At 32.8% G+C, this 12,523-nt stretch overlaps 3 protein-coding genes across 3 annotated transcripts; 2 read left to right on the top strand and 1 right to left on the bottom strand.

Annotated features, from left to right (window-relative positions):
• Positions 1–206: 206 nt before the first annotated feature.
• LOC145728256 (NCK-interacting protein with SH3 domain) lies at positions 207–5,480 on the bottom strand. The gene is made up of 10 exons (XM_081978338.1): positions 5,321–5,480; positions 4,757–5,070; positions 2,979–3,190; positions 2,713–2,922; positions 2,462–2,657; positions 2,210–2,412; positions 2,052–2,155; positions 1,778–1,999; positions 1,554–1,726; positions 207–999 (listed from the first exon to the last, which is right to left on the bottom strand). The coding sequence occupies exons 1-10, from the start codon at positions 5,343–5,345 to the stop codon at positions 811–813; spliced, it is 1,848 nt and encodes a 615-aa protein (XP_081834464.1). The 5' UTR covers positions 5,346–5,480; the 3' UTR covers positions 207–810.
• Positions 5,481–5,766: 286 nt separating this feature from the next.
• On the top strand, positions 5,767–8,096 carry rogdi (rogdi atypical leucine zipper). Its single transcript, XM_081978343.1, has 7 exons — positions 5,767–5,967; positions 6,023–6,094; positions 6,151–6,285; positions 6,342–6,502; positions 6,561–6,681; positions 6,733–6,942; positions 7,562–8,096. Exons 1-7 carry the CDS (start codon positions 5,932–5,934, stop codon positions 7,625–7,627), a joined length of 801 nt encoding a protein of 266 aa, XP_081834469.1. The 5' UTR covers positions 5,767–5,931; the 3' UTR covers positions 7,628–8,096.
• Positions 8,097–8,193: 97 nt separating this feature from the next.
• Positions 8,194–12,501, top strand: LOC145728255 (cilia- and flagella-associated protein 251-like). The gene is made up of 20 exons (XM_081978336.1): positions 8,194–8,488; positions 8,543–8,689; positions 8,741–8,844; positions 8,905–9,059; positions 9,116–9,228; positions 9,289–9,548; positions 9,599–9,762; positions 9,816–9,956; positions 10,010–10,118; positions 10,173–10,318; positions 10,370–10,521; positions 10,573–10,766; positions 10,823–10,955; positions 11,022–11,123; positions 11,188–11,307; positions 11,462–11,553; positions 11,611–11,842; positions 11,900–12,131; positions 12,184–12,272; positions 12,329–12,501. Exons 1-20 carry the CDS (start codon positions 8,249–8,251, stop codon positions 12,440–12,442), a joined length of 3,039 nt encoding a protein of 1,012 aa, XP_081834462.1. The 5' UTR covers positions 8,194–8,248; the 3' UTR covers positions 12,443–12,501.
• The last annotated feature ends 22 nt before the right edge of the window (positions 12,502–12,523 follow it).

Below are 12,523 nucleotides of genomic sequence, written 5' to 3'. Positions count from 1 at the left end.
AAACCTTGTGGAGGGACACATTAAAAACGCAAACACCCAATATAATATACAACTAACAACAAACTCACCTTTTAAAAAGGTTTTTGATCATTAATCCGCAGAACTGCTCCATGCAATTACCACAGTACTTACTCCATATTTATGTCACAAAACATTTATTATGGCACACCGATCTATTCTACGTAGGTATATCAAAAAAAGTAACGTCAAAAATTACGTATTTATTATATCATGTCACTCTTAAATATCATAGAATTTGGCATATCACGTGCAACAAAAAGTTAAACGTTTTTATTGATAAAAATCACTACCGAATATCACATGCGCAAAATAGAATATAGAAATATCTAAACAACACTTTGGACTGTCATAAAATTGTATCTTGTCAACGCAATAAAGTTATACGGTTTAATAATAATTAATAATCAAAACGAGAACATTTTTAAATTTTGAAACGATTTTCAGCATGAAATTACCCGTAATAATAACACTTTATCTTGCTATTTGGAACCCCTACGGGGTTTCGTTAAAGTTACTTTGGTTGAATAGATATTTTATTAAAACCTTAAATTCTCATAAAAAAATATTGTGATGTGCATGCAAAATTGTGCAATAAGTAGCTACTCAACTCACTCTAAACAAAGCAACCGACTAAGAAATCAAAGTATAAAAAAACTATTATCACATCCGAGTCGGGAACAAATTTTAAAAAATCACACCAATTACCTTCTTAATTTAATTGGACATTCACTTACGCCCCAGATTTAAGCAATACTTTTTACACCGCATATATCAGTTTATTGATATTAATTATTTAAAATATTGCGGAAACTCGGCGAATATTTCTTTCACTAAATGTTGGTCTCCCTTACTCAAACTGCTTTCTTCGCAGAATATTCTAGTAAAACATTTTAGGATGTCTTCGATTCGATGTCGGTGCTCGTGATAATTTGTGTTTCTGAGTACTCGTCTGCACAAGTCCAAGTAATCATGTCTTTTCTGTATAACATATTTTTTTTGTATTTCCGCACTGTTTCTTAAATCTTAAGGTGGTCAAATAAGCAGATTATGTGTTAACAAAGTTTAGCAATATGATTGTAAAAGATGAAGAATATAGAAATCACCAAAAAAAGATATTATTTACAATATAGGCACAATTTCTAAACGTATTTGTTAGTATAACCATACTTTTAATCCTTAACAAAGGGTGGATTTTGTGTTCAGCTATAATTTATATAAAACAAAATAATGTAGCCTGCAAAGCCATAAATTTTAGCTCGTACAGATAAAATAGTCAAATACACAAGTTCAACATTATCCCAACTCTTGGCTAAAAATTCAAAACAGCTGCGCTATACAAGTATTTCCTTTCAAGGATTAATGTAATATCAAAAATGGATATTTTGTTTTTTGGTAGTTCCAATTATAATAAAGATGACTAAAGATCAGCTCAAAATCAGCTTATAAAACAAAACTAAATCAAAAACCTTCTGGATTACCAATCTGCGCTTATTTGACCACAACATTTCCTGAACAATTTTAACATTACTTACCGGATCACCAGGCGAAAGATCAGCAATATTCCTAACAATAATATCGATTAAAACTTTGGTGTCGTTGGTATAGAAAAGATCAGCAGTAGTACGTCGACTAAACAAGTCCTTAAATAGTTTGAGCAAAGAATGTGGCGGTGCTGGTTCATGGTCAAAAATCCTCACTGGATCTTCTACAATACTCAGCATTAGCCATTGATAAATAAACCATTCTTTAACTATACCTTCTCGGTTTAAAAGTAACAAAATTTTTTCGCAGAAGGTTTTGGCATTTTGCCTGTATTCTAAGGCGGTCAACACTGGATTTGAAGACGGGTCGTCAAATTGCAAATTAAACGATATGATCACATTAAGGAATAAGTCGGGAATTTGTTCGTCTAGGTCAGTGTCAGGTGGACACTCGATGTTGTCCAGAATGAAAGCCAAGAAATCTTGGCCTAAATACTCTACAACCAAGAACCTTAACATGCTGGTTATACTTTAAATTACCAAACCGACCTAAATTTGTTACAGGCATTGTTTCCCCCATAGAAAATACCATAGTCAACAATAAGGCAGAGTAATTTAACTTTGGAATGTTCCGAGGATTTGAAATCATATCCCTACAAGAGTTTTAGTAATAACCACGTCCCATTTAAATTAGAGTGAAATACAACCTTGCTAATTCCCCTGGAAGTACTGAGTTAAGCATAATATTAATAACTGTCTTGTCTAAGCTACATAACACTCCAAAAGCTTGTAACAGTAGTTGCCTAATTGACCACCGAATCTCCATTTGGTAATATTGGATTAAGGTGGTTATCACATGATATTGGTCGGATGATATCACATGCCGGGATATACTAGTGTCTGCATTGGACTAATCCACAAAATTATTACTAAGCTACTAAGACTGAGTGAAAACTTACCAAAATTGAAATAAGTTCCGTAATATACTCTTTAATGACACCTTCATCTTCATGCAACATCCAACTTCTTTGCTGCGAATCTTCTTTGCAACTAGTAAGTTCGTTGAAAATTATTTTTAATCGACTAGCGTCATGGGTTTGCTCAATTTGACCATCATCAACGACTAGACAGGATTGGGAGTGCGATAAAATTGTACTACAATCCACAACCGTTTCATTGAATGTTGATTTATTAGATTGTTCAAACAAACCTTAAGTAAGGAAAAACTGAGGCAGGCAGCAGCTCGTGAAGTCCCTGAATTACAGTTTCTAAAGCGACTCTAGACATTTCGTGCGACAAATTCGTATTAATTCTAACACTTTCCACGAGCTCGTATACGGATTGAGCAGTTATCACAGGCGAAATATTTGCAGTAGATGACACATTCAAATCAGACTTTTTGGAATCACACGCTTCAGATCTGCTTACAAAAACCATTTTTTAACTAACAGCCAATGCAGTTATTACGTCGTTTACCTCTTATGCGAGTCATACATCTCAGACTTAACTTCATCATGAATGTTTTCAATACTTCTTTGGATACTTTCTAAACTTTTTTTAATAGGCTTTATTGGTTCTTCAATAACAGTTTTAGATCTTGATTCAATAGGTGAGCTGTATGCTGATCCGTGGTAAGGTTTGGTTGGACTTTGGCTTTTATAACTCAAATGCGAATCTCCATGTTCTGCCTGATTTAACATTAAAAAATATGATAGAATAAGCATTAGAATAGCGTTATATTGTGATGTTAAATATATTTTTTGAATTAGAACACTTACATATTAATTACATGCTTAATCACATTTTGTACTAGTTAAAGGTTTTACGTAGGTAATTAAACTGCTCACAGAAAAGATCAAAACAGCAACATTTTTGACTACTTTTAATGGTCTGTATCTCCGAAATGCGGCAGTCAAATTTAATGAACAAAAATCGGTTTAAAAACCGTTTTTTTGTAGAATTAGAACCAGAAATTCACTTTCTTACAGTGATTTCTTCACTGATATAAAGAGTAAAGAAAAAGGAGCTGCAAATTTCTTGAATTCAGTGCATTTGATTTGGTATTTGATATAATAGTTATATAGTTATATTGTTTATTATAGTTTATAGTTGGGATAATTTTACAACTTTTTTTTTGTATCATAATTGGTTTAGTTCATATTTAAGGAATTTTTTTAGTGTTGTGCAAAATGGGAAACATTTTTATAGGGTTATAGGATACTACAATAATTACCGAAAATGTACACATTCTTATATGTTACCCTGTACTGCAGGAATACTGAGGATAATTTTACTAAAAAGATTAATATTTAAAATTTAAATAAAAATGAACCTAGGGACATGGGCTGTTTTTAAAAAATTGCGTTATTTTCGAAACCACCCCGTAATTCCTTTTGTAGACCAAAAATTGCAAAAACCCCAAACATGTCCAAAGATATCAACCAAGTCCATCAAATGACATAAATAAAAATAAAGAATATTCAAAAATTACCTCAGTACTGAGTTGAAATTCAAAAAATTTCCAGCACATTATTCTTAACCTTGTATATCTGTGAAGACATCACTTATGAAGCTGATTCTAGAAGAAACAGCCTATCAAAACATTTTTTGTTTCTTAAATTTGACTGAGCCATTTTGGAGATACAGGCCCTTAAAAATAGTCAAATATTGCTGTTCAGTCTTTTCTGTGAGCAGTTTATAACTAATTTTTCATTTTTTTTTAATACTGCTAGAAAATTACTGTCAAAAAGCACAAAATTATTACCATATTTGCCCTACTACAATGTCTATTGCCTAAATTTTTGTTTAGACTGACACAAAAATAAGTTATTCTTATTATTTTTAACTGATTTATAGGATACAATTAGTATCAAGGATCCAATTGCCAACCTATAGATATTAAAATCATATGACTGGAAGCAGGCATACCATGTTAAATAATGATGTCATACACATCTGTTTGTTTAATTAATATTTTTCAATAATTTGTTTGCTGTTTAAAACTCCAAAAAAAGAAAAAGAGCCAGTAAACTATTAGAAAAAAAGGACTGGAGATTGCATATAGCTTCTAAGAAAGAGGAAAATTCTGACTCCCTTTAATTCAAAATCAGTTTATTTGTTACTCTATGAGACCTTCAAAGTTTAATATTCTTAATCATATGCTTAATTAAGTCAGTATTGCCTTCAATACACTTTTACACTCCTTATTTTAGTAAAGTTTCTTATAAAAATGACAGGTATAAGCAAAAACTTACCTGTTTTCTCAACTCCCTGAGACGATTAATCACATCAGTTTTAGTGCCTACAACCATATCCTCACTGTCACGCCGTTTCAAGTTTTCCAAGGCATTCTCCAGAAATCTGACATAAAAGGAGGCATTGACGGTCACAGATTCTACATAGTTGCAAGGGATATAGCCAATATCACCCCTTTCATTTATGACTTCCCACCAGTTTTTGTGCTTTGTGTTGGTCTGTTGCAGTATAAAAAACTCATTGGCTTTGAAACTGAGAGTTTTGGCGTAAGTGGCTTTGAAGTCGTAGAGGCTGTGCAACATTTCAAATTCTCCTGTAACCAAAAAGACTACTTTCAAGCCTGAAATTGTTGTAATAAAAAAAACCTTCATGAGTGGTTTGAAACCTTGAAATATTTTTAGCTATTATTTAACTGATCCACTAATTCAAATCTACAAACAAATAAATTACAGCCACTTAAAAAAATTGCGAGTTTATTGTGGATGCTAATTAAAAGTTATAAACAAATGCATAAGGGGTTTGAATATTTTGTGAAAGTGCAGTATTGAATGCAAATCACTTACCCATAGCTAGTGTTATTTCTGACATACTGGAGCAACACAATCAAGTGAAATGTACCAGTTCAATGCACCGCTTTAGGATTATTTTGTATTTTTTTAAATTGAAAATTGCAAATTATTTGAAAGTATCTGTCACTGTCACACCTACTTTTTGTTTATATTTTTGAGCCTTTGTGGCGCCCTCTGTGAAGAGAAGTCAAACTGTAACAGATTACTGTAATACGCTTTTCATGTTTAAAGTTGTTCTATACATTTCTCGTTTAAAAAATGTCGAGCTGCCGGTAGCATAACTAAAAAAGTTGAAATATTTCAATAAAATTAGTTTATTATTTGAAAAAAACTAGTTAAAATTTGGAAAACTGGAAAATGTTTTTGAGCGCCATCTATTGTGGAAGTAAGGAAATACAAATCATTAATGTCATTTAGGTCAACCGATCTGTCGAAATCAGCTGAGTGAGCTGAGATGTTTGTTTTGTTTTATTAAATTTTACTTTTCCACTTTCTACTTTTTGAATCACTGGAAAATTGTTAATAATTAAAAAAAAATATATAAATTCTATTGTAGATTCGTGCATTTTTTATATTAAATACAAGAATAATCAGTTTCGGTTAGTATGGTGGACTATGAAAAAGCTGAGACTATTAATTTGGTATGTTCCCTTTTACTAGTCTGTAAGTTAGGTAGTTTAATTCTGATTTTTGTAGCAAAAGGAGTTTGAATGGGTTCTCAATCAAGAAATCCACAAAGGTCTGGACCAAATACACCAAATTCTTGTGGTACTTTATATTACAATAGATTAAAATTGTTTTTTTACTTAATATTCACAATTTAGGAATGTGCTAGAAGGTTTCCTGTTCAATTATATGGACATGACAACTCTAGTAAGCAGGACAAGTTTGTGCTTTCAGTCCCAGCAGACCAGCTTAAATGTGTGGTTACACTCACTGGAGACAGCATTACTCATGCAGTATGTCACTCTCTTAATAACTACTCTGCTTTATGCAAAAACTCTAAAACTTGCAGGATATTAATTTCAAAATAAGCAGACAAAGTTCAGCCACTATTATCAAAACTACAATACACACTGAATATCCATGGAAATTGCAGCAGGTTCAAGATGCTGCCAACCACTTACAGCAAGCAATCTATCATATTGATGATGTGGGCAAGAACTACAAATTCAAGTAGTATTCTCAGTTGCATTTTCATACAAATTTATTGAGTTTTTGTTTTGATATGTAGATCCTCAGATGAAGTATTGCATATATTAGGTAATATACTTGGAAGTCTTCAAAGGGGTAGGACAAGTTTAATTGTGCCCAGAAAGAAAACTATGGATGAGTTGATGAAGAGCAGAAATATGGTTTGTAACTTTGTTAATCAAATAATTAAGTTTAAATTAACATTTCTACAGAAATCTCTTACTCCAAACCTACCAGAAGACTTGGCTATAAGTTTTTATATCCAAAGCCACAAACTGATATTTGCAATCTACCAACTGGTACACAGCCATGGAGAAATGAAATATGAATCAACTCATGCTGAATGCTCAGTTCCTTGGCTAAATGAGGTGTTGGTTTTATTTACTGTAGGGCTGCAATTGTGTCAGCAATTAAAGGACAAGGTAAGTGTATTTACCCTTTGATATGGTTATTTATTTTTCTAATATCAAATTCATAACCACTCTAGTAGAAATTTAGATTAACAAACTATTAACTTTTGTAATGCTTGACCTTGTTTGAAAATAATGTACTTTTATCAGTGGTTTATAATCCTATTTAATCCTCATATAATTTTCCTGAGTAGGCAGCTAATAAAAACCAAATTCCTTTCTTTAATTGGTAGGTATTTAGGGATTAGTTCTGAGATTAGATGGAACCTTAAAAATGTAATCATTTTGTTAGTTTACCAGTATTTTTTAATGAATTTTTGATTGGACTGATAGGTGGCCATAAATACTACAATTATTTTTCCCACTTTAAACTATTGCTGAAATATCTTCTCTAACCTAATCCAATACTTGTAATGCTTTTACGCAAAATTTTGGAATTTTAAGCTTCTTTGCTACCAGTGTCATCAGCCTAGTAGAGCCTAATACTAATTATATTTCTTTTTATTTACTCCTGTGTAGTGAAGGCTATATCTTCTCACTTACTTCTATTTTAACTTTTATAAACAAAAAAAAAACACAAGAAAGAATAGAATGAAATTACTTTAATATTTCTATTTCTGTTTGGTTCCAGATCTGTGTTTTTTCTCAGTACAAAGATTTTACAGTTGGATCTAGACCACCCAGTCCACCACATTAATATAAGTAACCGTATTATAGTATTAGAATACTTAGATAAATAGTGGTAAACAATGATATTGTCAATTTGTAGTCCGGACATGTTATTTTATTTTATTAACCCCACAATTTGTTTGTGTTAATTATGTAGAATTGTACACGTGTCGTGCCGTATATTTGTTGAATAGACGAGGGAGGATTGCAGTAGACAAGTATTGGAGATTTTTTATTTTGTCAGTGGTCTTGTTGCATGTTTTAAAGGTCTATATAATGGAGCAGTTTTAAATATCTTAAATAACAAACAATCTTTCAAATGTATAATAAACTACATTGTTATATTAAATATAGTGTCTTTAAGAATTTTTAACAGTTGTTATTGTGTGTAATACTGTTTAATCGAATCGATTTTATTTTGTGAAGTGTCCTGCTAGTAGTAAGTGAAACTATTGTATCGATTTAAGAGAGCAATAAAATTATCTGTATTACCTTTATGAACTTGTTTTTAATTTACCCTGCAAATAACATTAAATTTACAGGAAGAAACACTGGGGTTACCTGCAATAAAACCTTATAAATAACCTGAGACTGACAACTTTATTGACATTTTTGTCATTTTACACAAACTTTTTCTCTTTATAAAGCTATGTCTGACGAAAGTATATCTTATCGGGAGGACAAAGAAAATCTGCTCTACATATCTCAAAAAATCAACGTAGATGAGTTCGGTCTCGGTGAAGAAGGTCCTTTTCGAGAATCTATATCATCAACCGCTTCATGTTTATCGGTAAAGCCTCTGGGATCCGAAGTGAACGTTCTCGAAAACGTCCATAGTGTACCGGATATATTTTCGGATATCCAAGTGGCTAGAAGGTTCAAACCTTTTGTATGTGTGTTTGTGTTCGTGTAAAGCTGTAATGTTGATTGCTAATCCTTGTAGAATCTGAAATGGTCTTTTGGGATTAATGCTAATGTTGGGTTAGTCAATTTAACCACTGATGATAGGAAGTTGCTGTTTTTCTCTAGCGCCCACTCAGCTATTTTGTATCAGTATTGCACTAGAGAAATGAAACATCTAGAAGGACATGTAATAAGGATTTCCATTCATTTCGTTTATTTTATTACACTTTTATTGTAGCAAGCTGTGATTAATTGCATTTCTTCCGATGCTACCGGAGATTTCCTAGTGAGTTCTGACGGTGATAAAGATGGATGTCTGATTGTTTGGTCTAGCAATGATCTGTAAGTTTATAAGGATATGTGTTGCGCTTTATATCAATTAAAGTTATTTTGATTGAGTAGAAATCCAATTTTCACCCTATTTGGCATTTATCCAGAAAGTGGAATTCTTCTAGCTTCTATAAGTCCCTGTGGAAGATATCTTATTACAATAGGGGCGAATGGTTCCTACCAAATTGATTTTTGGCTGTGGACTTTAGGGGAAGAACGTTCTTCAGGTTTGACTCTCATGTCATTATTTTTTCTTTATTACTAATACTAGCTGCGTGGTCAGACACATTCTTAGTCAACAGATGTAACGGTCGTCCTATTAAAATTTGCTACCATCCGGATGTGGAAGAACAAATAATGGTAGTTTTTGAAAAACAGGTTTTTCTCATCGTTTGGGTATGTGCTTACTAATTTAAATTAATGTCAAACAAACTTTTAAAGTAAAAAGTTTTTTAGGATCAAGAAAAAAAGAAGATAGTACCATCAGTTACACCGCACATAACAAACAAAAACAAAATTGGAGTGTTGACTTGCGGAACCTATATGAAACGTTGCCACGAAAGTTACGTGTCCTCCTCGAAGGGGTGCATTTTAGTGTTTAGGAACACTCTTTATAGTAGGAATTTTGAAGAGGCCGAATTGAGTAACTCAAAAATGTATATTAATGCAGTGAAAGTTAGTCCAAATGCTATTGGATGCATAACAACTACCGAAGGGTAAGTTATGTGTGTCATACATTGACCTGTTATGAAAACTTTTGTTGTAGTATACTCGTGGTTGGTGATGGAAGAGGTCACATTCTCTTCTTTGACAAAAACGTTAAAATCCTCTTCTGGATTCGTAATCTGTCTATAGGATATATCACTGACATTGGTTTTTCTATAACACCCAAGCTGTACCAATTTCAGAACTCTAAAATATTACTACGAGGTAATGATCCACTCATTCATTTTTAGTAATAACGTTGATTTTTTTTGCAATAGAAAAACCTTTGGACAATAGTGACGTGATTCTTGACTGTGAAAAATACGAGGACCAGGAAGAGGAAATTACCAAGTTGATTGATGCACCTTTTGATGCATCTGTAGAAAATAAGGCATTTACAGTCAGGGATTTTTTTATTGGTATTATTTCCTGATTAATTGTTGAGAAAAAATTACTGATTCATACTATACAGCCACTACAGACTGTAACATCTACGCATATGACTTTATACGTGCTTCTTGCACTCCATTGTTTCAAGTTGCTGACGCCAACATAAGTTGCATGGACACTCACGATGAAATGTATTTTCACAACCTATAAAAGTCTGATTTAATCCTGAATAACCACAATTCCAGGCCTTATTTGGTGGTTGGGTATGAAAATGGAAGACTATCTTTAATAAACTTTGAGAAAAAAATTCAAATAGCCGAGTATTTGCTTCCTAAAGACGATTCGGATGGGAGCAGGCCTGCAGTAACTTGCATAAAATTTTCTAGACAATGTTAGTATTTGTTTTTGAATTTTAAATTCCAAATTGTGTGTGTAATTTTAGCTTTACACTTGGTATGTGGACGTGTTAATGGAGAGGTGTGGGTATTGGAACCTGTAGTTTTAACCCCTAAAGAACAAACCCCTTTTCGGTTCAGCAGGTGTTCCATTGTAAAAATTGAGTTTTCCTTCTCTGGTTTCCAGTTTGCTTATTATGTAAGTTGCTGTTAAATTGTTTAGATTTAACAAAAGCATCAAGAACTTCAGGACAGCAACAGAACTGTGATTCTGTTCAACTACAATGTGGAACAAAATTGTTGGCAATTTAAGGGAAAGGTCAGATCACACTATGAGACTATTAACGATATTAGGTTTTTCTGCACTAAAGATTCAGGGTCTTCAGTTTTGCATACTATAGGAGCTGATCGGTATTTGGTTGAGTACAACAACCACCAAGTCAGGTTAGAATTTTTTGTAATTATCATCCGCAAAATAAAACTTTACGTTCTTTTTGCAGTGATAGTGATGTTGAATTCGGAATATCCACTAGAGAACGGGTAGAACAGAGTGCTGTACCTAGTAATTTTACGTACTACGAAAAGAATATAAATGGTCATGATGTTGGTTACATTCTAATCTCTAATGATAAAGTAGGAAGTACTTTGTTCTTACCTTATTGACATTTTTATGTTGTTTTTGTTTTTCATGTATTTTAGCATAAAATCAAAACGATACACGCATCAAGTAAAATACCGAGAACGCTGGTTTTAGGTCCTGCATTTGGTTGCTTTAAAGATGCCCACATTAAGAAAATGAGAGTAAATATTTTAGGCTTGGGCCGTTGGGGTTTAATTAACTTTTCACATTTTCCCGCCGCGTTAGGTTCTACCGCAACACCCTCATTTTATGGTTTTCATAACGGAAAGGCATATTGGAATTTATACTTTACCCCCCGATGGCAACCCTTATAAGCACACTGGTTATTTGGCTCATCCAAATCAGGCAAGGGATACATTTTAACTTTTTATTTCAAGTTTACGGTCGTATTTTGTACTGGTGGTCTTGTATTTACAGTGCTAATACAATTCACATTATTTTTTCAAGAAAACCTATTGTATGTCATTAGTTTTGGTATAAATATTAACTTCCAACTTAGGTCGCCGATTTTGCCCTATCTTGCGATGGACTTTACGCTTTCACCTACGGAGAAGCTGATCGATGTATTTTGCAATGGGAAGTAAAAACAAGGTTTCTCCTTCACCCATTCTGTACTTAATTTGAGCATCTTAAAGTTCAAAATTACAGATCAGTCGAACTATTAACATATATTGGTGGTACCGAATTGGAACCGTACTACTGCCTGTTGGAAGGTGGCAAAAACGGATGGCTCTTTCAGGAAATCCAAGATTTGTTTTTCTACATGCAAATTTTGCAACAGGAAAACATTGATTTGCCTCGTCGTGTGTCGGACTGTATTCGACTGACTGAAATTCCTGATTTGGTGAGGACTTGCGGATTTTATCCCAGCCATTTTGAGGTGAGATTTATTACACAAAATAACTTGTATTTAAATTATTATTGAATATAAATTCAGCTTGAAACTATGATGATTGACATACGTTATCGAGACTACGACGAATCTGGAATTCTCCGTAACGAAATTTCATTTGTGGAATTTGTAAAGTTATTTATCAATCACAGACCTGCTTATGGGTACTCTTTGGAACAAATTAGGTGCAATTTTAGTACCATATGCCAAATGGCGGAATACGCCAGGAAGAATAAAATCGAGAGCGATGAATTCGTTTATATACTTCAAACTTTCGGTACAAAGACCTTGTACAAAGCTTATTTTGTGAGTTTACAAATGTTTTTTAGGAGAACCCAGTCCTAATCTTCACAAATACTTAACTACTTTGCTAAGAATCCAACCTGAAGATGAAAGCAACTTTGACTTTTTACCGGAGGTCATTTTTTTACTTCCTTTAATATTTAAAGAAGACTTAAGAAGTTTAATTTGCAGGATATTAATTCCTCATTTATGTTATATGAGTTGCTAGGGATCGATTTCGAACGAAGTGAAACACAAGTTAGAAATTTAAACCAAAAAGATAGAAGTCAACAGGAGAATTTCTAATTATATTTTAAATGTGTTACACTCCTGTGAATCAATAAAAAATTGTGATAGTTAACGTAGTTTAGTTTTTAAATTTAGTGA

This window comes from Ips typographus, linkage group LG4, assembly GCF_016097725.1.
Source record: "Ips typographus isolate SLU linkage group LG4, UJ_Ityp_2.0, whole genome shotgun sequence".
NCBI lineage: Eukaryota > Metazoa > Arthropoda > Insecta > Coleoptera > Curculionidae > Ips > Ips typographus.
This window is presented reverse-complemented; position numbering and strand designations above follow the sequence as displayed.